Consider the following 27965-nt stretch of genomic DNA (forward strand, 5'->3'; position numbering starts at 1 on the left):
TTATGTTTCTGATGCTATGTGCTCCTGTTTAGTTGCACTTTGAGTTTAACTTTGATGAATAATAACAAAAACAGACCTGGACACATGCAGTAAAAGAGCACTCGGACAGAAGGAAACCCGCCCTGATGGGCCTTCCTTCTGTTTATGTGTTCATCCTCCGCTCTTCCCTTCATGCCTTCCTGCACCAGAGGTGGAAAGTTTCTAAGTGCATTTACTTTAATATTGTACTAAGGTAAAATGCTGAAGTGTTTTTATACTTGAGGGTTTCTATTTCAGTCTGCTTTTAACACTCCACCACAATAAAGGGAAACATTGTTATTTTAAAGTAGCTAAATTTATGTGACAGCTCTGGCTGCTTTTAAGATAAAGTTTTTTTTTTAAATATGTAAAAAGCTTTTAAAATATCACACATTGTTATATATAAACCAGCAACTTTCTGCCTTTAAAAAAATCATTTTAAAAGCAGTATGTAACTGGAAAAGTACAAAAACTGAAAAGTAGAGAATCTGAAAACAGATTTGTGAATCACATCCTAGTTTTTTCCTCATCTTTCATTTCCTAGTATCAGTATAGCAAATGCTCAGATGTATGTTCCAGCTTGTAAAACTCTTCTGTGAATAATCTGAACTATAGTTTAAACTGTCATAGATAATCAGCAACATTCTACACTAACACTTATACTGCTAAGTTATTAGTTTGTGTTGCAAGAATCAGTACCTGCGTTTTACTGTGTATTAGAATTTATGTCCCCTCCTGATACTGAGTCACATTATTTAGTCAAATGTTTATTGAACTAAATCCGATTTGTGACTGCTTTACAGCCTAATAAAAACTGAATTGTTCAGAGAGGGGACCACGAGGGTAATTCTGAACACTCCTCAGTTTGTTCCATCTCGGCATGCACACCCAGCTCATCGTCCCTCCACGTGCCTCTGTCATGTCATCGTCCTCACTTCTGATGAGAAAGTCCATTGTTTGATTACCAGCTGCGCTCCACAGAGGGATAATTTCACTCCGGGTTCTCGGAGAAATAGAAACTTAAGCTGTGCAAGGGAAAGAAACTATTCCATGCGGTGCTGTTTATTTGCTCTTTGTTCAAGGATTCTTGCAGCTGAACTCGTTTGTTCATCGGTGCCACTGTAAAAATTCCGTAAGTGCCACATTTATAGAAAAAATAGGATTAGGTGTTTGATTTGTTGACGCATTAGAAACGTCATCTGCTCTCGACAGGTGTCTGCCGGTTATTAAAATATCTAATGAACACTGGATGGATTTTAGTGAAACTTGCAGAAAGTAATCATTGGATATATACATCTGTAACTGATTAACATCTGGAGTCAATCCAGTTCAAGTTGCCTACCTCAGCCAGATGACCTTTAAAAGACACAAATGGCTGAGGCTCAGTCATGCATTGCTTCAGTAAATGCTGTGCCTTTCATTTTTAAATCTTTATCTCTCTCAAAGAAAAGTTTACCCGCTTTGTTTTGTTTTGTATGTGACAGGAAGCCAAGAAGAAGTATGACAAAGAGACAGAGAAATATTGCGCAGTCCTAGAGAAACACCTCAGCCTTTCAGCGAAGAAGAAGGAGTCCCATCTCCACGAGGTCAGGCCGGATGTCTGCATGTCCGTCTTTCAGCCACGTTGCCTGAAAAGATGAAATCCCTCACGTCCTGACAAATTTCTTTCCGTTTCAGGCGGACAACCAGGTAGACAACGTGAGGCAGCATTTCTACGAAGTTTCTCTGGAGTATGTGTTCAAGGTGCAGGAAGTCCAAGAGAGGAAGATGTTTGACTTTGTCGAGCCTGTAAGACATTTCTTTTCTTTCTATGTAATAATAATGCTTTAAAAAAATGCAATTAAAAATTTCTGGTACATCAAAATAATGAGATGCTCAGAAAAATTAGTCTTGTTGTTGGCAAACAGCTTTTTTCTTGGCTTCAGGCCACCTCAGCTTTAGATTTGGTAATATACTTTGATTTAAAGTTGTCAATTTTTTCTACCATCCTCCTGCTCGTCCTCTCTCCTTTTCAACTTGTCCTTCTCACATTTCTGTGAATCCCCATCATTCTGTTGCATCTTCTTGTCCTTTTCCTTCTTTCTCATTATTGCTGTCGTCATGCTTTTTAATCCTTCACTGTTTCTGCTTTTTTTTTTAGCTGTTGGCATTTCTTCAAGGCCTTTTCACCTACTATCACCATGGTTATGAGCTGGCGAAGGACTTTAACCACTTCAAGACTGATCTAACCATCAGCATACAGAATGTAAGGACCCAAAACACACACTAACACATTGTACAGTCTAGTGGAAAGATCATAGAGATCTTTAGAGATCTTATCCAGATTTGTTTTGATTGATTGAAATGTTTCAAGGGCTTTTGATTTCTCCAAGTTGCCAAAATGAATCTTTGATGTTTAGCGCATTAAAAAAAAAACATTCAAATGTCATTTTGAGTTTTTGAACATTGACTGTCTTCGTTAGTAGAGAAAAGATGTACAATTCATAAAAAAAACATCAATAATTAAAGTCATCTTACAGGTGAAGAAATACAGAAAGAGCTACACCGTCTGTATCACATTATTAAAGCTTGCATAAAGTAAACTTTAGTAATGATTATTTAAAATGTGATGTGAAATTCAAGTCATTTGCAAAAGTCTTGAGCCGCTTCACTTTTATTTAGATATGTTTAAAGATTTTTAAAACTTGGGCAAGCATTATTGGAAATGATATATAAAAAAGGTGAAAACAAAGTTTGGACAGATTGCAATAAGCTTGATTTGGATGGATTTTTCTTTTTTATTTGGTAGTTTGTAGAAATAGTTTGCCAGACTTCTTGAAGAACGATATAAAGCTCCTCTTTGGATATTTGCTGCCTTTTCCTGTATTTTCTGACAAGATGACCCCATTTTTCTCCAGATCTTAAAGTTGAGCTCTAAACTCTGAAAAGGCTGGTTGATGACCGTATTTTTCTTTTTAAGTATGCTTTTAACTCCAGTGGCAATGCATTTGATTGCCACACATTTTTCACTCAGTTCTCTTATGTCAACCATGTATTCCTGCCACATATTTTTAGTTCTGGCACATTTTCTTTTGTCCAACATTTCTTCAGTTACTGTTCTTTTTACGTCACATCACATCACATCACAGTCTGCCAAAAATCTAAGCAAATTATATATTTTAGCATCAGGCTGTTAGTTATCAGGTGCATAAATATAGAAATCTGGAGTGAAAACATGACAAGTGTCAAAAAGAAAAACTTTTAAAGACTTTCAAAAACCCATGGAACAGTTGCTCATGAATGCCTTCTCAAGAATTTCTGTCTTTTTTGAAGCAAAATATTAAGGGATGGCTTAAGACATATGCTCAATGCTGCACATTTTTTGAAATGAGGTGAAAATTTGGCTTCCTCTGCTCACATTTCTAAAGATATCTGGAAAAATCGTTAAATCAGTTTATAAAACAAGAACATAACAACAAATAACTGCTACGTTAAATGGAAAAATGTTTATATTTTCTTATCTCTGTAGAAAAAATAATTTCTTTTAAGGTTTGTTGATTCTACAAGTTGAACAGGATAAAAAGATTTGATGGCAGTTCTGTGCTTGTGCCGTCTTGGCTTCGCAGACCAGGAATCGCTTTGAGAGCACGCGGTCTGAAGTGGAGAGTCTGATGAGGAAGATGAAGGAGAATCCACACGAGCACAAGAGTGTGAGCCAACACACCATGGAGGGCTACCTGTTCGTACTGGAGAAGCGTGAGTATCAGCCCACTTCTCACAACTTGGAACAACTCGAGTATGTGTGTGTGTGAGTCACGTTACAGTACCTGGATGTTGGTGTTTGGCTCACACACACACACACACACACACACACAGATACTCACTCAGCGCCAGAACAGCAGAACAAACAAACCATAATGAACCGATGGCTGACAAAGTCAAGTCTGATCTGTTAGAGACGTGACAGCAGCCCTGTTCTCCTGTGGTTACCATGGTAACATATCTTCTGCTAAAGGAGGCCTGACTCATGCTTTTGTTGTTGTTGTTGTTTCAGTCCTGTCTTTGTCACTGTTTTGCTTCGACCATTTGACATCACAGTTGTGTTTCATTACTCTGTCTCCCTGTCCTCTTGTCCCAACCTGTTCTCTTCTCATCTCTCTAATTCTTTTTTTTTATATATCATTAGGTTCATTTGTATCTACCTGGGTCAAGTACTACTGCACATATCATCGGGAGCCCAAGAAGTTCACAATGGTTCTGTTTGACCCCAAATCTGGAGGCAAAATGGTAAGCATTCGTGGTCATTAAAAAAATACAAACCACAAGTTCACAAAGCATCCAGGATGTGATGTCTGTCAAGCTTAGAGAAAAAAACAAACACGTAAACTGCACTAAAATACGTTCTGATATCCTCATGAACAGACTTCCTAGTTTTGAGTTTGACTGGAGCCCATTGTGTCTGATTCGAATGTTCACCCATTAACACATTCTGCTCTCTGTTTGGCTTAACAACCTCACACTTTGTCTTCCTGTGCATTCTTTTCCATACAAAATAGCTATTGTAAAATAATAGCAGGAAACAATTCCATGATTTTCAGTCATTTATAGGAAATGTCAAGCTGTATTTCAGTCTTTTGGTATCCAGAGTGTTTATGGAGCACTCTACCAATTCACACCAATGTACAGTTTTACCTGTAAAAACAATATGATGAGTGAGTGCCAGCTTTCTTACCTTTACAGGTGAGATTGGAGTTTGATGAGTGAGCACTGCATCATGAATATTTTAAAGATTATAGACGTTTAGCTTCATTTTCCGACTGTTGTTACTTTGCATTTTGTGTTACTGAGGTAAAACTAGAACACTAACAATCACAGAAAGCCTAAGGCCTTTATTATAAGATGAATAACAAAAACTGATTATTTCACAATCAAATCATATAACAACATCTTTGAACCTTTTAAAACACTTTGTGAACAGGAGCTTGTTTGGTTAAATGTCAGCAGGTCAATGGAAAATGATTGGGAACAAAAATAGCACCCCAGAGAGGCTGATCCTGGTTAATACTGCAGTTGGTGAATTCATGGTTCTTATTTTAATGTCCTCGGTGGTGTTTTGCATGTTTGTAAAAGTGATACTCTGAGCCTAACTTTAAATTTGTTGTCCTTTTTTTTGTAAGGGAGAAGAGGAGAGCTTCCACCTCAAGTCATGCACCAGAAGGAAGACCGAGTCGATAGAAAAGAGGTTCTGTTTTGATGTCGAGGCTGTGGACAGGTTGGTGTCTGTGATTTAAGAATCTGTTGTTGTCTTCTTTTCAAATAACATCCCACATAATTATTTTATTTACCATCAATTCCTACCATTTCATATTATTTTAAGAATACTAATCATCTAATTAAATTGTTATTTTCACCAAATATCACCTCTGTGACTAATGGAGTTGTAAGGATGTAATTGCAGCTTACAGACACACGAGGGTGCTGTTCAGTTGATGCAAATGCGGTTGTTATCCTCTCAGATTCAGCTGTGTTGTGCTGTCCTCCCTTTAACTTTTTCTCCAGCTTTACTACCACCTCCTCCACAACTTCAACCTTTTACCTCACATAACCTTTTTTTTTATCTCCTTTTAGTGTTAGTTTGTTTGTGTGCAGCATCTGTTTTCTTTAGTCGAAAGTGAAGAGTGATACATGCTTTTTAGTTTTACACGTTATGTCATTGTTGTATAGACTGACATAAATACATTATGTTTAAATGTTTTTGTAACAGTGCTGCTTTGATTGTGATTATGTCCAGATTGTTTGATGAGGAGGGTTAGGTTTAGGCTTTTAGTATTTCAAAATGGGGGCTTATGATTACACGAAACAACTACAAAATAACACTAATGACAATATTTTCTTTGGCACTCAGCTTTTTGTTTGACAGTGCTTTTCTTATAACATCATTTCTTAATTTTTCATATTTCATTCCTGCAGCTTGGACTAACACAAGTTCATTGTTGAATAGTTTGTCATTTCTGTCAGATGGAATTCTGCAAACATTTGGCAGGAGCAACTCTCTTGCCTTTTATTTTTTAAAATCATCCTGTATCCAGAATATTTTTTTTTCTCAAAATAGATATCTGTAAGACTAAAATAATTTCAGCATTTATTTACATAATTAGTCTCACTTTATTTGTTGGAAACTGTATCTCTTTACTACAATGTTCTGTGAAAAATCTTGGTTAGATTTCAGCTCGCGACTTGTCACTTAAACTGTTTATATCATAGTTTACAGAGAACTCTGCTTTCAGTTAACAACTGCACCTATTTCCAGCAAATAAGCTAATAGCTGTGGATAAACCTGTGGTTTTCCATTCTGGATCAGAACATATCAGGTTCCTTTTTTACATCAACCCTAATTTTAGGGAGAGACAGCTTTGTTTTCTGCAGTATATGCCAGAATACGTCCGTGTACTTGGATCTGAGTGTGTCTGAATGAGTGATTTTGTGTATTGAGTAGTGTGTCACAATTTGAAGAGAGCATGGGGATGAGAAGAAGATGAATGTGCTGCTGCTGGCAGAGTGACTGACTGTATGGGATCGATTGGAAACTTGTCTAAGTCTGGGCTGGATTTGGCTAATGAGGCTGTGTGAGTGACTGAGGTGTAGACACACACACACACACACACACAGAGCGAATGATGCCCCTGTCAGGATGATTTGTCTAAGCTGCTTAGTCTGATGAATTCTTGTTAGCTGATGACTTTTCAGGCACCATTCATCATCCTCTTCTGATCCTTTTATGGTGAAAATCTGATCTGTGGGGTTGATCATCTGATCTGATGTGGAGTGAAACTGGAGTCCTGTTTCTGACGTGCACAAATAAATGAGCTTTGCTCTCGGAAAAACAAAGACTTACGTGCAGTTATCCTTTCACACAACTTTTCTTAATGAAGTTAGTGAAGTCTGAACCGTTTACCTGTTTTTTCTTAAGAATTTCTCAGGTTTAAGCTTTTTGTTGAAACTAAAATGTCAGCCTTTCTGTCAGTTTGTTTTGATAGCATACCTCCCCCTGAGTAAAGTACAAATTTTCCATGTTTGTCTTTATCATGTATCGTGAGGTTTGTTAGTCTCTAACTATAAAATGTTTGCCATGTCTCATGAAATTTAATAAGCTAATGTTCTTTTTTTTAAATGTGTGAAGGCCAGGCATGATCACCATGCAGGCTCTGTCAGAGGAGGACCGCAGGTTGTGGATGGAGGCTATGGATGGTAGAGAGCCGGTAGGTTACCATGGTTACCGGTTTGCGCTTATGTGACAAAGACAAACAGTGACAGACAGACAAGGAGAGGGCGAGACAACATGTTCTCAGAGCAAAACAAGAGCACGCTTTACATTAAAAAATAGCTTTCTGCGGCGTTCGTTTTCACATCTCTACTTAACTACGTGACTTGTCATCGAATTATGACAAGGAGTTTGTAATAATTCGTGTTGATGTTTATTTCTTTCAGTCAGCCTAACATTTGGTTTGAGCAGTTTTATAAACTTTAACCCTAAAGCAAGTGTTTTTGTGGAGATTTTGTGCAGTAGTCATGTCCCAACACCGCTCCACTGACATCTGGAACAAGCACAAGCTCGAACACGTAGTTGCTGAGCTTAGTGGTGCAGTTTTTAAAATGCGAAGAGTTTGTGGGGTTTTTTTTCTCACCTATGCTACCTTTCAAACAAACAGATTCTTGCACAAACATGTGCTTTAGTTGCTATATATTGTTAAATTAATTGTTGTTTGAAATCAAAAATTGACATTGATATCATAAGCTTATTTATAGTTTTAAAAAGCCTTCTAAAACTTCAGGGCTTGTGGACAATTTGTAACTGTTTATATCTTTTTTTGTTGTCAATTCTCTTCTAGCACAGGGACGAACAAGAAAAGCCTCAGAATAAATTTTATTCATTTTTTTCTCAAGCAGCCTTTCGTTTTTTCAAATGTAATCTGTGTGGCTTTAGTGATGCCCGACTAGTGGAGCACATATATAACTAACAAACCAACTGACACTCGGTCTGTTTGTTTTTTTGCTGTCTGTCTGTAACCTCATCACCTTACTGCGATTACAAAACACAAGACTGATTATTGATGTTAATCAGAACCACTTGGCACTGCGTCCTGAAATTCTGCCATGCAGCTGAGCCAAAACCACACCTCTACATCCCACTTTTTTTTTAGACGTTTAAGAAAACCAAAAACATTTGATTAAAAATCATTAAATTGATTAAACATAATCCTTTTTTTGTAAATTATTGACTACCCTGTTTTTTTTTAATGTAACAAAAAGATGTTTCTCACACGATGCAGTTGACATTAAACACACTTGCTAATGAGCAATAAGACTCCAGGGTTTTATACAGACTCGTCTTTATTGACTGAAATCCTTTTCTAATTGCACAAGCTTATGTGCTGTTTGTCTTTTATTTGCAGGTGTACCATTTCAACAAAGACAACCAAGCTGAAGGCAGTAAGTGGATCATCCCAGGTTTTTATTCCTGCATGAAGCGTGCTGCGGTGATTCATTTTGTTTAAACAAGTGATTTCACCCTGATTGACTTCCTTTTTCTTAAACAGACAAATTCTGTGTTTATGAAAAAAGATGTAATCTTGGTTTTTGAAACATTAAAAAAAAAAAACATCTGAGAAAACTACTAAAGAACTGTCTAACACATCAGTCAAACTTGAAATGATAGCAGGTGAGGAACAGATGTGGTAGGAAAAACAAAATAATGATCATGATGGGAGATCATGTCAATTTTTAGTGAAATCAAACAAATAATACTCAACAGTGGGACTTGTTCAGTAAAAATTGGCGTATTTCCACACGTTGCAAAAAGAAGTAAAGATGTTGAGACTTAACATCCATGCAGAATTAAATTAGAGAGGCTAATTGGTAAAACGTGTCTTTGATTTGCTAGAGAGCAAGAAAATTGGATTTTAGACGAATAAAAAAGGGATCATGTGATCTGATGAGTCCAGATGTATTATGTTTTAAAGTGATGGACACATCAGAGTAAGGAGGATGGTGGTTTAAGTGATGCACCCATCATACCTAACTGCAATGTTTGGATTTGAGGTTGAATAAATGGACCAGGTCTAAGTTTAGCTGTGGTTTGTGCCCAGAAATGAGCTTGATAACCAAATTCCTGAAGAAACTGAATGAATGACAGTGTGAGAATTCATCAGGCTCACGTAAGAGTGGTTCGAAGAGCACAAAACATCATTCATCAGAAGATCAGAAATCTGCGGGGGCAAATAAATGTCTCTTTTCCCATCTGGGGATTTCAGGGAGAAAACTTTACATCACAATCAGACTCTCTTAAAGACAACTCTCAAAAGATTTGATGTTATAATATTAAAAAGCCTATTAAAACAGAACCACAACAAATATGTGCTTTTGGTTTAAAAAAAAAAAAATTAACTAAGTGTTTCTAAAATTGTAAAATGTGAACACAGGGTGGTCCTGTAGTTGTTCCTGATCGCCTTGTACTCATTTGGCTTATTTCTTGTGTCATCAGTGGCCCAGCTGGATGTGATTGGGTTCAACGTGATGAAAAAGTTGATTTATGCTGTGGAGACACGAGGTACGGTATTAAGTTAAATTCTTTCGGCTGTTCTGCTCTGTGGTTTTTCTGTTTTGTCCTTATGGTGCATTTTTCACCCTGGTTTAGTTCTGATTTTCCAACACAAACTTCACAGATGCATCTCAGCAGTGTACTAATCATAGAGTACCTTAATTTAGCCAATATTGCTGATTTCTTTGATTTTACTCAACTAGTTTTGTGTATTTATTTATTTATTTATTTGTAATTTACATGACAAAAAAAGTGTTGAGAGCTAAGAGAAAGAAACAAATTAAGGATAAATTATATTATGAGGAAAATAATACTGAATTTATTGTAGGAATATCGTTAAGCATACTTAATGTGCTGGCTTTAATACTTTGAATTGTATTGTAAGAGCTGCTAAAATGGTTGATTTACGAGAGTTAGAGGAAAAAAAAACTCTTATAGAAATTAAACTTGACTTTTTGTGTTTCTGTCTGATGTGTCTGGACATCTCTTTCTGCAGATACGTCTCTAAAATGTCACGATAAAGGTCCACACATTCACAAAGTCAGCACCTTGTTTCATCTGCTGCTCTAAGAGCATCCTTTGCTGCCGACATTTCTCAGAAAATGCATCGGCTTTAAGCCTATAATGAAAGATGCATAAGAGTTACTGAACTGTCAGAATTCTTTTCATTTTAATTTAAGCCTAAAATAAAAATAAAAAAAAATAATTAAAATGTATAATTCATTTGTGCAATATATAAACTGAAATGAACAGAAGAATATTAAAACGATATGTCTTTGGAGTAGACTGCTACAGTCTTCTACAGGTAAAATAAATTACTGAGGCAGAATGCTTTTTGTTTCCAAAGGATAAATGCATATTTGGTGTTTCGATTTCAGTGCAACAAATTCACAGAATTTAAAGAATTGTTGACGATGAGTTGTATTTTTTTTAGTTGGTTTAAATTTTCCGTGCATTAAGCTCCTGATTTTCTCTTTTCTCCTCCAGGTATTAATGAGCAGGGCTTGTACAGAATTGTTGGCGTTAACTCCAAAGTACAGAAACTACTGAGCCAGGCTATGGGTAAACACAGGAACACGCATCACAAAACGCATACAAATACATTTATTCAGACTGAACCATTCGAATGCCTCTGTGCTGTATGTTTTTCATTCCTCTCTGTATTTTTTCTGTTGATCAGATCCTAAAACCTGTGCTGACGTGGAGCTGGATAACCCGGAGTGGGAGATTAAAACGATAACAAGTGCTATCAAACATTATCTCAGGTTTGTGTCAAAAGGCTTTTATATTGCACACGCACAAACATTTTAGATTTTTATAATTCTCATTCTAACTAGACTGATTTTTTATTATTATTTATCTCTGAAGTGTATGAAATATAATTTTCTTTTTGTCTGTTACTCTTGAAGCTTATGTAAATAAATGTGTCTATTTTATTTTTCATTGAAACTGTACAATATGGGTAATTCCATCTCTAAGTTTATTTATGGGATATGAGTTGGATTTATTTATTAAAAGGGAGATTTTACTTTTCGGAACCTGGGGCTTTGTGAAATGTTAATATTGTAACTGCTGTGTACATTAGTGCATTCTGTTGAGAAAAACATAGCAGATTTGTTATCAGCCAGTTAAGTTAAAGGCTACTCAGTGGCTTTTTAACATACACTGCTGGTAAGCCAAAAATCCTGCTCAGAACAAAATAAACTATCCCTTTAACATTTGTTTATTCTTTAAACCTTTATTCACTCAGGGAGGGTAAGCTTTGCCAGCTGTGTTTTAATTGGTATGCCTACAGTTGCCCCCTTTTAGGAGATGGATAGATAGGTGGATACTTTATTCATTCCCTGAGGGAAATTATTTTGTGTCAGCAGCAGACATAAAATAACAGCAAAACGCAGAGGTCAACAATAGTTTGCACACAAAAAAAGCAAAGTATAAGAAATGATAAAAACAGAATAAGTATAAAAAAAGCTTTGCATATATGTAAGAAATAAGAGGATTTAGAATAACAGTAAACCTAACAATGTAAGAACAGTAAATACAGTAAAAAGCTATGTAAAGAGGTGGTGCTAAATGGCAGAATGTATAAATATTTACATATTTATAGTAGTTTTGGATGGAAGCAGAGCCAGTGAAACATTCATCTTCTACATAGAGATGAGCTGATAGATAGCTGGTAGATAGCTCTTTGAACAGCCTCAGTTCTTATAAAGGGTCAGGAAAAAGCTGTTCTATTACCTTTTTCATTGCTGTCAGTTTTTCATTTTTCAATTATTCTGGCAGAATTATTGATATTCCTGCTGCATGTGCCTCGGGTTGCACCAGACTTGCTACAGCTAGCTGCTGCTGCCACTATTTGCACTTGCAAATAACCATAAAAGTTTATGTAATTATTCATGTGTTGCAAAATTGACGGCGATAGACCCATCGCAGCAGTACGTTATGATCACATGGTTCCTGCCTCAGTTTTCCATTGGTGGACCCCAATTTCACAAATTATCGCAAAATATAGAGATGTTGATGTGTCACTGTGGACATGGAAGTGCACAAAGGTTTGTTACAAATTCAGGCGTTTATTTATTTATTTATTTTACAGATTTCTTGAAGAAAAAGAGCAAAAACTAATCTGGCAGAGAGCTATTTAGCACAGACATCAGTGACTCATAAAACCCACGGGCGCCTTCAGGTCATTGTCACATCTGTAGTTTCATTTATTTATTTTTTAATAATTCTGTTTACTTTAAGTGCTAACTTGGCGACTAAGACTGACACAATATCAGCGTCGCTCATTATCGGGCTCGTAGCCGCTTCCTGTCTCGCCTGAACCAGAGCGTGTCGAGAGAAATCAACAGAAAGAGCACCATCAGAGAAAACTCCACAAATAACTCTAATGTCTTCCTTACCCAGCTTTACAGGCACTTACGATAAATCTATTCTTCTTATCGAGGCACATTTACAATTCATGAGACTTACAACACACTGTGAGATGTAATGATCATAGTTTTCATAATGCAAACGGGGGGTTCCTTTGATGCCCCAAAGTATAGCTCCTTCACTTCATAACCCAAATAATTATAATCGTCAATGATTTGTATACTTTTAAAGGCTGTTGTGTACAAAGTCCTGAGCAGTTGATCAGGCAGTTGTAAATATCTGGATACAAAACATTTGGTCATTTGCCGACTGCCTGCACCATCATAGTCACTTACTTGAGAAGAAATATGGATCCAGCAACGTATCCCCTTAGATAGTTATTTTATCACCCAATCTTTGCAAAGCAATGCTGTCTGAATGCCATATCTGTTTTTATTTCTTCTTAGTGTTTTGTCTGGCTCAGGTTAATTCGCTACTTCCTGTTTGTTTTCTGCCAACCAGCATACTACTCATGCACGGAAATCCACAATGAAAACAAAAGCATCGCTGGGACTATGTAAAGGTTTATAACAAGGTGTTTGAATAAACTGCTATGAAACCTTTTGTATTAGAGTTGTTTTAAGATGGCAGCAGTCCACTATGGTCTTGGCTCCAGTCAGACCAGCTGTCAGCTTGTCATTCCAGTCAGAGTTAAGCTGTTTCTTCAAACTCGGGTTGTTCAAAGAGCTATTTACAATAAATGCTTGTAACCTTTCCACCTAAAATGTCTGAACTAAGCTTTTAAATGACTTCTTTAATAACACTAATAATGAGAGGACTTTGACAGGTTGGGAACAAGCAGTTAACTGGAAGAAAATATGTAAAAAGAAGTTGTAGTTTTTTTCTGCTGTGCTTAGTCTACTGAACCTGAATAAAACTATTCTGGGCTCAACACAAACTCTCAGGTGCACACAGACTCGAACACTTCCTAGCAACCCCTGCTGTCCACTTCCACACAGTACAAATACGCTCAGGCCTCACCGAGAACCAGCAGGCAACATTACACTCATCTCACAGCGATGGAAAACTCATGAGAAGTTACTGAAGGTTTAATGAGCGCTCTTCCACAACTATTTGCAGCTATTCATTTTCACAATGCGGCCAATCTTAAGCTCATTACCTCAGCTGACGTCTTGTTTTTCCAGAATGCTGCCTGCGCCTCTCATGACATACCAGTACCAGAGGAGTTTCATCAAAGCTGCCAGTGAGTATTTTCCTTCATATTATCATCTCATCTGCCTCTCAAATGTTCACTCTGTGGATGTTAAAAATAAATAAATAAATAAATAAAATACAAACAGCCGTTTCATTATTGGAGATAAAAAAAAAAGGAATGATAGTATTCATTAAAAAATGCATTAGTCAAATGAAGTCAAAAGGACGTATTTTTTCTTTTCTTTTAATCGATCAAACTTGGATTTTTATTATTATAATAAAATAAGAGACTGGGATTTTACTGTTCCCTGTTCGTAATACTTTGTTTGAGGAACTCCTCGGATGAATCTGAAGCAGGGGGACGTATGAATCAGCATGCAGATGAGGTGGTCGCGACCTGCCTTGTAGCCGTGCCCTCCGATTGTTGTGTTTCGTGTCATGTTGACTCAGAGTGCCACAGGCCTGTGTGCATGAGGGGTATTATACAGATAAGATTCATATTTCTCATGAAAGGGGGGGAAAGGGTGAGCATCTGATCTAAATGGTACGACCTAATTAAAGTTTATTTCTCCAAGATTTGGTAAGTCAGACAGCAGCTGCAAAATGTTCTGGGTCTCTAAAAGACTCAACTGTCATTTTGTCCTTTGCTAGGCTACAAAATACACTCTTGCAAGCACAAACTTTTTCAGGTCACGAAACAGAAACGTTTTACCAAATGTCATGAGCTCAGTATGATCATTTAGATGTTTTTTTGCAGCCTTTTTAGCCTCTTTACTGCAGATGTATCGAGTCAGTATTCTCTGTACTTGCATGATGTTATTGAAAAGGTTGGTTTATTCTAGTAAATTCAGGTTTGGTTTATCCTCATTCGGTTCAGTCTAGCCTGAAAGGGTTCATAGAGCTGTTTTCTCTCTGTAGCTAATCCTTTAGAAAGCTAAGCTGCAATGGGAAGGAACTCCAGGAAATGACTTAGTGTGCCTGGCAACACTACCAGGAAGTGGCTCCATTCGTAGCAATGCCAGTTGGAGACAGAATGAAAGGGCTGTTTTTTATATTTGCGTATGCTTGTTATGAGAATGGATTCTGGATGTTTGCCACCGTAACAGGGTAGTTTTTACTGTATTTTATTTCTTCACGGTTCAGTGAAAGTCCCAAATCATTTGCGTGTTTGCAGATTTGTTTTCTTGTTTTCCCTGTTTTAAATGTCTTCCATTTTACACCTGGAATATATCAGTTTCTACTGATGTCACATTTGCGTGTCATCCATTTGCGTGTGAATGTGTAATTATGTGTCTCTGTGGTTGTGAGTAATTTCTCCGGGGCTCAGGTCTGCAGCAGCAGCAGCAGCAAGGTTTTGTGAGGACAGCGTCCTGGTTTAAACTTTCTTTTGGTGCCTCCTTCCTCCCTCCTCTCTGTATCACGGCCTCTTCTATTCCTCCCACCTCTGAGCCCTTCTTCCTCCTCCTCTTTAGTAACTTTTATTCAGCTTTGAATGCCCAGCTTCAAATATCAGGTCTCGATTAAAGAAAAGTCTAAGACAAAGGTAATAAAAATGGCGGAAGTGGTCTGGGAGAAGGGCTAGTGTGAGAAAAAGAGAAACACTAAAAAAAGAGGAGGTGGAGCAGAGGGAGTGGCAGGGTTTAGCTGTATAAGAGATTTGAGATGCCTTTTGTGCTTGGAGACAAGGAAATACATAGGCTATAGTTGCTCTGGGCGAATAGATCTGGTTTTCCTTGCAGCATTATTTTCACCTGGAATTTTTTTTATTTTTTTTAGTTCAATTCAAGCATTTTCACTTTCGCAAGTTAGCTTTTTACAGGGATTCTTTTTTCCATCATGTAAAGTGATTTTTTTTTTCTTTAAAGTTAAAAAAAAAACCCAAACTTGATCAACTTTCTTTAACTTTACTACTTTGTAAAGCAGTCAAACAGTTAAATATAAATTTCAAGAGAAATCGAGAGATTCCAAGCCCTCCCTTGCCCAGATGGGAAAGAGATCCCATCAACATGACCTTAGTCTAGTCTGTGGTCTCCTGAAGGGGTAGATAGCAGCTCAACCTTTTTGCTCTCACACTTGGATCTATTTTTACCCTACAGCATGCCACCACCCTCACATTAGGGATCGCCCTATATCTACTTGTTGATCTCACACTCCCTTTAAAAATGATCGTCATGCTCATCTTCACCTTCCCCAGCACTTTAACTCTACACTGTAAAATGTTCACATCTGAAAATGAACAATTTCCCCCTCTCTGTTCAAAGCTTTCAATCATTTAAACCCAGTAAAACTTTTTCGTTTAGCTCTCAGTTTCTAAGCACAGCATGTTTTAGTGCTCTTTGTCTCATTCTGCATTGAGGATTTAAACACTACAATAGCTTGTTTCTCAACTTGATTGTTATTCTTTAAGGAGGAAAAACAAAAAAATTTCCATTTACGCATACAATGTATTGGAAACATTTGTGTGCATTTCATCCTGCCCAGATGCAGCTGGTTAAGTGTTTCTATCTGGGACGCCGTCATCATGACTGTTTCTACTTAAAGAAATAGTTGTAGTGAAATAGGAGAAATTACAATGCTTTTTCGTTTCCATAGTCAAAACTAGAAGAGCACTGACTTTGTGGAACCTTGCTGTTTTCAGGTAACCACCTGGGGCACAGGAATACGTTATAAAAATATTTCCAAAACCACTCCCTAACTACTTTTTCGTAACATAATTACAGTGGAATGTACAGTGAGGGAGCTGTTCAGTTTCTGCTGGTATTAAGTATGCAAAAGCAGAATATGGAATAGTTTAGTGAGCCTGAAACCTGAATAGAATATCACTGAAAGGCAAGATTATGACTTTTTATCAGATACTTTTGTTTGGTAATCGTCTCACAAGGTAAAACAGCTGTAAAAGCTGTTACTTTGCTCTTATGCCAATTTTGTTTATGCATACATTTTTATCATGATGTGTGTTCAATTGAAGTTTGAAAGATGAAAACGGTGTCTTCTTTGGTGTAGGGTGTGTTTAAAGTCGTCAAGGTCAAAGAATGCCTAATAAAGAATAGTTTTTGTTGCTCTATTGTGTGTCTCTTTGGAGACGTGTGTTCCTGGGAATGTTAAATGTTAAAGGCATTTCACTTATGTTTGCGGTCATCTTTTTTTTTTTTTCAGCTCTTAATGATTTGTCTTTTGTAGAAGTTGATATCTTTGTATGGGCATGCAAACGTTTGGAAATACTTTCTATGTGTATGCTTGTGTGTGTTAAGGCTCGTCAGCCCTGTTAGTTGTTGAGAAAATGCCAGTGTGCATTGCTTGGCGCTGACAGCCAAGGCTTGAGGGCTGATCTAGTGTGAGTGCTCTGTCATCTCTCTATTGACTGATTATTGCAATGCGTTAACAGCAGGTCTGTCTGCCTTGCTTGTCTACCAGGATGTAGTGATTTCTCATTTTGCAGCCGTGCTAAACGCTCGGTGACAAAATGTTGTGCTCGTTTGATCTGCTTCGTGTATCTCTGTGTCACAGAAATAAATTCTCTCAAGTGTTTCATAAATTGGCTGATTGTAAGGATTACAGCCAAACCTTCAAATAAAGCAGACACAAATAGTTTTATCCTTATTTTTTCCTATGACAGATGTGCTTTTTTCAGTTCTTTGTGATTCAAGTACAAGTTTTTAGCTGCTATTTAAAAAAGCATCGTGTTGTGTTCATTCACATGCATGTTTTATTTTCAGGGTCTACTTTTTTAGGTTTACATTCTGTTTTGTTTAAAAAAAAACATTTTTTAAAAAGCTTTTTTATTTTTATTTTTTAAGAAAAAAAATGTTTTTCTGATTCACTTTATGCAATCTCTTAGAATATTTGTTACTTGCTGAGGTACTTCAGTAATGGGGGGAAAAAAAAACAAAAAACACACTACCGACAAGACATTTCATGTAGTTCAGAGGATGAAAGAGAAATTATGTCAGTTAGGTGTGGGTTTTTGGATGCTGTAATTTTGCAGATATTTTACATGACAAAAAAGAAAAAAGGAGACTGCCCTAAAAGGTCAAAACACAGATAGAAAAACATAAAACATGTCATTACCCTCAGCCTTTTACACTTAAATGGATTCACAGGAGTTCATGCAAATCTGTGTAATATTCAGCTTGTGTCAAAGGTGACCGAAAAGATTTGTATCTGCAGTAAAATATTATCTGTGCCACATAGGAAAAAACATCATAAAACATCAGTATTTCAGTTGGAGACACAAATCTGATCCACAACATGGCTTTTGTTACATACAATAATGATAGATTGATAGATTTGTAACAATAAACTGTGTTGCTTTAATAATCTCACACCCTCTTTATGTCTGTGTTTGTTCAGAGATGGACAACCCAGAGGCCAGAGTGACTGAGATCCATGCTCTGGTGCACCGGTTGCCTGAGAAGAACAGGCAGATGCTGGAGCTGCTGATGAAACATCTGGCCAAGTAGGTGGAGACAGAACGTAGGCAGAGATGAGCAGTACTGTGTTAAAATGTAGTCAGCGGTGACGGGAATCCACGTCCTTTTCTCTCCAGTCATGTTGTCACACTGTATTACTTCATGACTGCTTTTGCAGGGCACTCAAGTCCTTACCAAAGTGCTCAGTTTGAGTTGAAGGGATTAAAGTTGATAAGATGCAGATCTTTCTAAGAATGTCCGGAAATATGAAAATAAGCTTGGTCGTCAGTGAGTACAGATGAATTCAAGTAAAATAAAAAAACTCTCAGTGTCTGTTTTAAAATGTGACATTTGGTAGACATTCAAAGGCTTTCCTTCATCTATTTAATTTATAACTTAAGTTATGTTAAAATGTATACAGATGCTTGTTTTATGATGACAAGAGCTCCAACTTTATGGATATATGGATATTCACATCACCAAATGGCACCTAATTGGATCCTGTTCGTCCATTGAGCTGATTATAATGACATATTTATGCTAATGACTTCTCTCTAGGGCAAATACTTTAACACAGCTATTATTACAGCTGTTAGACTTTAGAAAAAAATCTTTGTTAAATATATTAATTATATTCCCTAACCTTCCTTACTATTTCTATCCAGCTTCATTGTAATGTTGTGTAATCGTTTTTAAGGTGTTTTGTCAATGTACGTTAGCTTTAATACTGTGCACACTGCTGCTTCTTACAATAATGGCTATACTATATGCAGCATAGGCAAAATAGGCTTGAGACCAAAGCACAAAAACAGGGCATGACGGTGTTAGCTTATGCGTGATTATTCCTCTAAAGTATATCAACAGACATTGTGTATTCAGGCTAAACCTGCATCTAAGCCCTGTGGCTTTATCAGGCTTTTCTTCTCCAGCAGCAGCATGATACAATCTGTGATTAATGGGCCATCAGCCGTGTTTACGCCACATGTGGATGAGTGCATGCAGGCCCTTTGAAGGCAAGTGCATTTACATGGGGTTTAGTGTATTACACCTGTCGATGGCCATCGTCATCACCAGCTTATAGATAGGATGGCTGGATCACGGCACATCACAGCTCCCTGTGTCTTTCTGTCAGATGAGGTCTGAAGATTTAATACATCAGTGAAGAGGATGAGGCAAAGGGAAACAGAATAATGTGTGTACAAATGGGTCCAGTATTTGGTAAACCTTAAGCAGGGTTGACGCAATAAGGAGATGTAAAAAAGTTCAAGTCAAAGTTATTTATAGTTCTTTTGAGGAAAATTTTCTCCTTTTAGTACCTTCTGTAGTACATATTACCTTATAGAATGTACTTTAAACAAGTACAAATTAAACAAACTGATTGCAAAAAATATAATTTGACATACATCTACAACAGTTGAACCCAATTCAAGATGGCTGCAACAGCCAACTGACATTAAAAAATGACTTTAAACCATCAGTTTTCCAGATATTGACCTAAAATTTGGTGTGGTTGTAGCTGAGACTAGCTGAGAGTTATTCACAACACTGTGCAAGATTTTAGTTTAAAACTTCACCATTAACTATTTGTTTGTTAGCAAAATAACTCATGAACCACTGGATGAGTTTTAATAAAACCTTTAGCAAATAAACACTGGATGTACTTTTACAACTAATTAATTAACTTTTGGAGTCAATTCCATTCAAAATGACTGCCAGAGCTAATCAACATTAGCCAACACAGAAATGGTTATAACTCAGTAAATTTGACAGATTTTGAGCTACAATTTAATGTGTTTAAAGCTGAAAGTCATAACTGTAACAACATGTACATCTCACAATATCACATAAGGATATTTTCATGGATTGACCGAAGTAGTTATAATAAAAAAAACAGTTTTTTTCTGTATGCCTGGTTGTTCACCGACTCTCGTTGCTCCCAGCTGACGCGCTGCACTTTTCTGACCTGCTGCACGCAGACAGGTGATGCTCCTTGTTCGCCGTGCCCTTTCAGCCTTTTCTCCAAGGTCCTTGCCAGGTTATTGATATACAGTAGATTTTTATGACTTTGTGCATGACGACAGCTGTAGCCAGGGGCTTTTTTTTTTTTAGTACATCCGTCCATCTGTCTGTTCCATTCTTTGTGAGTTTAATATCTTTTACAGCCCTTGAGGGAATTTGTTTGAATTCGACACAAACGTCCCCACTGACCCAGGAGGAACTGATTAGGTTAAAGGACACGGTGGTTCTGTAGGTTCTCAAAGTGACATCTACATGAATTCCAACCAGGTTTGCCAAAGAACTTTGCATAAAAAAAAATATAGTTTTATTTACTCCCTGACCCCCTCAGTGTAATACATGTTATACTGAATTTTTTTATATGTCAAGGGGAAAAAAAGGTTTTGTATCTTTTTGTTCTGTATTAATTTCCAAGCTTTCAGTTTGTACCCATTAATTATGCTCAGCACTAAAAACATAAGCCACTTTGAACCATAAACGGATTCCAATATTTACTCTTTTTTTCTTCAAGCTCTGTTTTGTGTCTATTAAGGACTGATGAATTTGTTGTACAAAATCAGCTTGTTATGATGTTTATTATCTAAGCACTAAGTATATATTGCTATTTGCTGGTGTAGATCTGTTTATTTATTTATTTGCCATTCTGGACTTTCTATGACAGCAACACCTCATTAAAGCCAAAAATGAGGTGATAGAAGCAGTGAGAGAAATTGTTATTTATAATCTTTAAAGAATGTTTGGCTGAAAGATACCAAAATACACCACTGAGCAATCAAGATAGAGAATCAGACTGACTCTTCATTGATCATTTTATTCTGTATAAACACACAGAGTGCTATAGTCAACTGGTAAACTTATCTCATATTTGTTACTATGATTAAACGTGGCGTCTGTTTATTGTTTATCTCCATAGCGTGGCGAATCACCACCAGCAGAACCTGATGACCGTTGCCAATCTGGGCGTGGTGTTTGGTCCGACTCTGCTCCGTCCGCAGGAAGAGACGGTCGCAGCCATCATGGACATCAAGTTCCAGAACATCGTTGTGGAAATTCTCATAGAGCACCATGAGAAGGTGAGAGGAGGCCGCGAGTGTGTTCGTGTGTAAAAGAATAACCTGATTATCCCTCACTAAACATGCACACATTAACTCCGTACACTCTGAAGATGCTTTCCCCTTTGAATGAAAGCAGCTTATTGGCAGGCTGAGCGGCCTACCTGTGTCACCACGGCAACAGTATGTTTGTAAGAGAGCCTGGTACATGGTGTGTTCTGTCAATGAAAGTAGCAAACAATTAGACACGGGCAAAATAGCATGTGTCCAACACAACTCGCACAGGTTTACACATGTAGGTGGATACGTGTCAAAATGATGACGCACAAACAGAAAATGCATCAGTATTGCATTGCACTTTTTTAGACTTCCTCCTCAGCAGCTGCTTCTAATAAAAAAATGTGAAAACCAACTAAGTGGAGAATAAACACTGTGATAGAGCAGCAGTCAGATGAGAAAAAGGTGCTTATTTGCTCATATGGAAACTATTTAGTTCGTACAGTCTAGCCTGTTTGAAATCTCATTTTACTTTTCTGCAGCCTGAGCAGTTAATTCAAAGTGTAAGGTTGCTGCTTCTATTTTTTTTTCTTGACTTAGGCTGAGCGTGTAAAATAGAACTAGAACTAGGGTGTTATTGCAGCGACTGCCTCATAATCTAACATAACTTTGTGGTAATCTAAGCTAAGAAAAAGTCCAGACATTTTGACGTGTAAGAACTGTAAAGAGAACATAGATTAAAAAAAAAGAAATCTTAAATCCGCTACCAGTGGTCAATATGGTCACCATGGTAACAACCCACCTTTGTCTGTCACTCCCTGACTGCCAAGTTATCTAGAGGCAGACAGAAACGCAGACTGAAAACAAAGCTCAAACAAACAATCACTGAGTAAAAACTGTTAGTGAGATCACAAAGATTCTTGAACTGTGCAACATACAAGTACTTAAAGTCATAGCACACTGTTCCTGTTTGAGCTGCACGTTTTGGTGTAGAGTTTGCATGTTTCATTTCAAAAACTGCACAAGATGCATATGCACTGGCACCCTTGAAAAAAATCAGATTACTAAAACATTAGTAAACATTACAAGGCTGAAAAGGCATATAACTGGGATAAAACCAATGAGAATGCAAAGTATGTTTATTTTTTATTACAACATGGGGATTTTTACATCAAAACCTGCAAAATTGTATTTCAAGAAATAAATATACACAAAGTTACAATGTACAAGGTAGATTCTAAAACTCATAATTCTCCTTGCTACAGATTTACACGTATGCATGTATCTTTTTAACCATTTGCATTTTTTTTGCCTGCATTTTAACCAGTTTATTCTTTATGCAGATTTTCAGCGACGCACCAGATTCTGCAGGCGGTTCAGCCAACATGCAGCCCAACCAGTCCAGGATGAAAAGCACTGAAAACAAAGCGCCATCCTGCAGCGAGAGGCCTCTCACGCTCTTCCACACGCCAACACATTCCCAGACAGGTGAGCCTTGAGCAGAAATGACATCTTTTTTGTTAATTCTTCTCATTTATAGTTTAGTTCTGAGAAAACTTAAAAATGAATTTGACACACTGCTTTCAAGCTGCTCACAAATTTATGCCTGAACCCACCACAAAGCAGTTTTTAAATCTCTCTTTATTTTCCAAGGTGAAAAGAGGAACAGTGTCGGCAACACCACAGCTGTGGACCTGCAGCACCTGGTTTCTTCTTCTGCTAATTGTAACAGCAGCGGCAGCAGCAGCAGTGGCAGCAGCGGCAGCCACAGTCAAACCCCAAGACACAGCTTAACCAGCAACGAAGGAGAGCAGAACGGCCGGCAAATCCGACCCAGCTCACTGTGAGTAGAAAAGTTTCAACATCTAAAGTTTCTCCTTGTAGTCCCACATCCTGTACATATTTTGAAGTCAGACAAAAAGGTGTAATTTTATTCAAATAAAGTACAAATTTCATTTTCAGGTCATGTTCTAAGAGATGTGCAGACAGAAATCATTTCCTTTTGTCTTTGTTTTATAAGTCACATTACTTATCAACAACCTTAAGTGAACAAGCTGCCAGCAATGGTAGCAGTGTTTAAAATGGGAAAATTATACTTTTGAAACTTGTTGTTCTTGTTTTCTGTGTTCTTGTACAATTGTGATACATGTACAGGAAAAATAAGCCTTTGTCAAATATCTTAACGCAAGGCCTTCACTTTTTTTGTTACATGTGGATTTAAGGACAAATCCTCCATGTTTATGGGGGTTTTTACACTTGTGTTTTATTTTCATAACTCTATAAAAAAGAGCAGCATGTGGTCAAACCTCTATGGGTTCTGTGAGAATAGGCTTTGGAGTTTATTTTAGAGTTACAGATATTGGTTGAGTGACTTCCAGCTACTTAGCTATCCACCAAAATGTTCACACTATGCTTTGGGGATGGAGAAAGTATATTTTCAGAGCTGTGGCTGGAGTTGGTGAAGTGTGAATCTCGAAAGGGCTGCTGAGGCAAAGATAGACATGGTGAAAAGCTTATGATCTTGGCAGGATGTTCGTTTAAAGAGTCGGTCCCACACTGTGGAGAACTTTCTTTGTTGGCTTACTGACGAATGTTCCTCTGTTACATTTCTGTGTGTTCTGTGCAAGAAAACAAGTAACTATAAAAGGTGAAGTAAAAGAGCGATGAAATAGTTTCTAAAAGGCTGTAAATGGCAGATATTTGGGCTCTTAATGGTCACAACAACCCCAACAAAGTCAGAAAAAGTAATTTATTAGAAGGTAGGCAGTAGTTCCTTGGTGACCCGGTGCCAATTAATGAAAGCACCTTAAGTTAGACAGGGGAAGCTTTTATTGAAGGATTTGCATGCACAGGATCATAGATAATAAAGGTATTTATTTACATCGGTTTTTTTTTAACATGTTAAAATTCACCAGTTTCAAAAAGACTATGAAACCTTATGGCATCATTTTCATTATTGCTCTGTTTTTATCTGACACAAGTGAAGCCCAGATTATTTTACAGAGGAAGTTTATATACCTTTTATTATTATTATTTTATTTTTCAAAATGTTTTTCTCCTGTCTGCTGAAATTTTGCCTGGTCAGGAGACAAGCCGAGCCTCTGTGAGTGACACGACTCACTGCTGGCTTGAGGACATGAAATTACTTGCCACTAACAGAACGGAGCGGCCATGAAATGGATCGACAGATGTGGCAGGCAGAGCGGCTAATGGTGGCGTCTGGCAGGCTTTCCTGGAGCCTGTCTGACGGCTCCGGCTGCCACCGGAAGTGTCACCACTCGCCGCCATTAGCCGTCGGAGCTTTTTGTGTCTGAAAAGATCTTCCAGGTTGAAACTTATCAAAGATTGTTACATGGAAATCAGTGTAAAGGGCATAGCTTCAGGAAAGCACGTGTAAATAGTCAATATTATAAATCATCCTCATGTTTTTAAGTTCATCTATACGTAGGTTCTCAGTGTCCCTGTATTTTTCATTTTGTTTGTATAAAGCTTTGCTTCGACAGGGTTAAAATATTGTCAGAGTTCACCTTCAGTTTTTTTTCTTTTAAATTAATAGCTAAGGTATTTTATTGCAGTTTTTTAACTGCATTAAAAATCTTTCACAGTCATACAAATGTTTCACAAATGTTTCACAAATTTACTACCAAAGTCAACAATGTGGCGGTGTTGTAATGAGGCCTTCAGAATACCTTCACATTTGTGTATAAACTATGTGTACCAACTAAAACTGTCCATGTGCATTTTCTTGCACAAGAACAGGTATTTATGAGGGAAAAGTGAAAAAAGAAATGAAAGAAAAACTGACAAATTTTACAGAAGAAATGAAACAGACACTGACATTAATGCAGTAAAGTGGTTTCATTTCCTTGGCCTGTAAAGTGATATGTTTTTATTTATTGTAAATAATTCTCTGCTGTAATTCTGGGTGATCCTGCAGCTGCTTTCCATGGCTGTGTGTGAGGGTTGCTGCTCTGGAATCGTTGAAACTTTTTTGCTAATGAGACGTAACAAAGTGAGAGCGTTTACAGACTGTTGCTTCATGTGCATCCTTCGGTTTCTGTGGCTGTTTTTCTGTCTTTATATGATCTGATATGTATTTTTTTTTGTTCTGAACTCACAGAGCAGGTTGTTCCAGTTTCTTTTTCCCCTCTCGAATTGATAAGGTTCTTACGTTGACTTTTGGTAAAACCATTAGTTTTGTTGCTTTGATTGTCAGGTCTTACTTGCGTTAACACTCTTTCTGCTTGAAAAAGTTTAAAGAAGGGCAGCTTCAGCTAGGATTTACAAACTCCAGGACAAATTAAGCTTGTGCACCAGCAAACCATTTCACAGTGACTGAGGTTTAGAGAAGTGAAACCCCTGCGTGTTTGATTTTATAGATTTATCATTTTTATGAAAGTACTGTTTTTTCACATTTCCATTTTTATGGATACAAACACTTTTAATTGTGGAGCTGCAGAGATTTGTGCATCGAACCTTTGTTTTATTTGTTCTTATTCTCGGTCTGATTTCAGATTTATACCCTTACATAATCAGGTTTATACCCTTTATACCCTTACACACAAATCATATCAATGTGAACCTTCACAACAAAGCTATAAATAAAACAAAACAAAAAGAACAAACATCTGCAACAGTTTACTGTTTCACCTCTGTGACACACTTGTACTGGTGATTAATATGGCAGGTGACCTGGTGGTTCAAATTATTCTCACTGCTGAAATATGAAGTTTTTTTTTGCTTGTGTTGTAAATTTAAGTTGTAAGTCAGTTACGTTGATTTATTTTGAAAACAGCTTTTGGATGATTGAAACATTTCAGATTAAGATGTCTTAACCGAGTAGAATAAAAGAAAATGTAATGTTTCCAGACATCTGCAACATTCCATAATTCAGCTTTTTTCAGCAGACACTAAAACACAGACACAGTTATTTCTTCACTCTAATTATAGATTGTTTGGCCAAATTAAACATCTAAAAATGTTGGTTGTAACTGATATGAAACGTCTAAACCGTTTACTTTGCTGGAGTCAAAGTCTGGTTTATGTGTGTAAGTGATGAATTGTAACACATGGAACTGGTGGCCCATCATAGCAAGTGGAAAAAAAACATCTGTTTAATTAAATAAGCCAATCCAGTGTACTGTGAGTGGGATGGGGAGTTTAAATTATGCTTGTAAACAATTGATTTGTGGCTTTATTGGCTTTTGGAAGTACAACGACAATTATTGGAAAAAATGGGAATGAAAACCCCCTTTTTTATATATATAATGCATCTATTTATGCATTTTGGTTGGATTTATTCAGCACATTAGTATCAGGAGTTTCAGCTGTAAATCTTTAATTTGTTTTGTACAAACATCTCCGATGAAAGGGAGAGATAAACAAGTTGGTTTAAAGGGCTTGCAATGACTAAAAAAGGACTAAAGGAGCAAAAATAAGCATGCACACACACACACACACACACATATATAAAGGCTGCATGCGATCTCCATGCAACAGTATGTTCAGTTTGGCACAGGGGCTTCACTTTATATAACATAAAGTTCTGGATATTTACAGTCTGATTTCTGCTAATATGCTTGTACCTAATTTAAAATGACAAGGAGTATTAAATTAAATCTGGCCACCCTTCTGCAGGCATGTCCGTAGGTGTGGACACTTGTATTTCTGGCTTGGAACATAATCCTTATGGAACAACCAAAAGACGAAATTTTATTTTACTGATTTTATCTTATTAATTAGTCCCAATTTGAAGCATGTCGCTCTCTCTGCACCATGGCAATGAATAACATAATAATAGGCGTATGAATCTTTCTTGTCTCCACCAATTGGTCAAGATTCTGCTGCTCTGCTTCTCTGTGTGTCCCCCTCATTTTACTCACATCACCATTTTATATTTTCAACCCTGACTGAATTTTTCATTACCAGTGAAAAGCATTGCCTGATTTGAGAACACTGTAATCTCCGTAAGAGCTTTCAACCCCGACAAAACTGATTTTTTTCAGACATATTGAGATTGGTTTTACAAGAGAAGTACAGAAAGGACAGTGCCAGTCCGACAAACTACATGATGTGAAAAGTAAAATTTGCTGGCCTAACAAAAAGGCAAGAACTAGAAAAATAAAGTAAGAGAATAGTGAATATAGTGAAGCATCACCTGCACTGCTCCGTGGGAAGGTGCCTTATGTCCAGATTTTGTGTTGTAAATAAATAAATAAAAAATTACATTTTAAAAAACTCTTTAATTTTATGACAAACGGACTGATGAAGACACACCGCGTGCTCAGATGGAGGAATAAATTATATTTCACAGCACCATGGTGACGGACCATTTAGAAATTAGATTACTGTAGAGACAATCTTCTCTGAAGTCTCAACAACTGTGGTACAGTATGTGTAGTTACAACGGCAGAATCAATCAGTCCTGAATGTGAAAACTGTCTTATTGATCTGATGTTACATGGGTACTTTGTATTTCCTGGCCAGAAAAGGCAGCAGTTAGCTTGGACCTTAGCCATGATGATGTTTTCCAAATCCCTTTGTTTTATCATCGGGAACTTTACAAAAAATGCATCAACATTGGTATATTCCTTATTTAACTTTAATGTGCTGGAGCTGAAACCCTTAATTGGTTTATAATTTGTTGTTTAGGGATTTATTAAAAGAGTTCTACATTATTATTTCTTTGAAATCTTTTCTTTTAATTCATACTGCAGCCACTGTTTCACTTTCTGTCTAAATGCTTGCACTTGTTGCTTTAGTGTCTCTCATTCCAAAAAAAAAAAGTCCATTTTGCTTTAATTAGTATAGATTATTTTGCAAAAATAA

At 37.0% G+C, this 27965-nt stretch overlaps 1 protein-coding gene across 2 annotated transcripts in view; it reads left to right on the top strand.

The window, feature by feature from the left end:
- The window catches only part of LOC108238972 (rho GTPase-activating protein 26), a 65802-nt gene that overhangs the window by 32677 nt on the left and 5160 nt on the right, over positions 1-27965 (top strand). For both annotated transcript variants that reach the window (XM_017421379.2, XM_037978883.1), the window contains exons 5-20: positions 1503-1604; positions 1696-1806; positions 2159-2263; positions 3624-3753; positions 4184-4284; positions 5175-5269; positions 7178-7256; positions 8451-8487; positions 9539-9604; positions 10583-10657; positions 10776-10860; positions 13654-13712; positions 18014-18119; positions 21002-21161; positions 22481-22625; positions 22791-22980. In XM_017421379.2, the coding sequence (XP_017276868.1) occupies positions 1503-1604; positions 1696-1806; positions 2159-2263; positions 3624-3753; positions 4184-4284; positions 5175-5269; positions 7178-7256; positions 8451-8487; positions 9539-9604; positions 10583-10657; positions 10776-10860; positions 13654-13712; positions 18014-18119; positions 21002-21161; positions 22481-22625; positions 22791-22980 (1646 nt within the window). The remainder of the gene's footprint in view (positions 1-1502; positions 1605-1695; positions 1807-2158; positions 2264-3623; positions 3754-4183; positions 4285-5174; positions 5270-7177; positions 7257-8450; positions 8488-9538; positions 9605-10582; positions 10658-10775; positions 10861-13653; positions 13713-18013; positions 18120-21001; positions 21162-22480; positions 22626-22790; positions 22981-27965) is intronic.

The sequence above is a fragment of the Kryptolebias marmoratus genome, linkage group LG13, assembly GCF_001649575.2.
Source record: "Kryptolebias marmoratus isolate JLee-2015 linkage group LG13, ASM164957v2, whole genome shotgun sequence".
In the NCBI taxonomy this organism is placed as follows: Eukaryota; Metazoa; Chordata; class Actinopteri; order Cyprinodontiformes; family Rivulidae; genus Kryptolebias; species Kryptolebias marmoratus.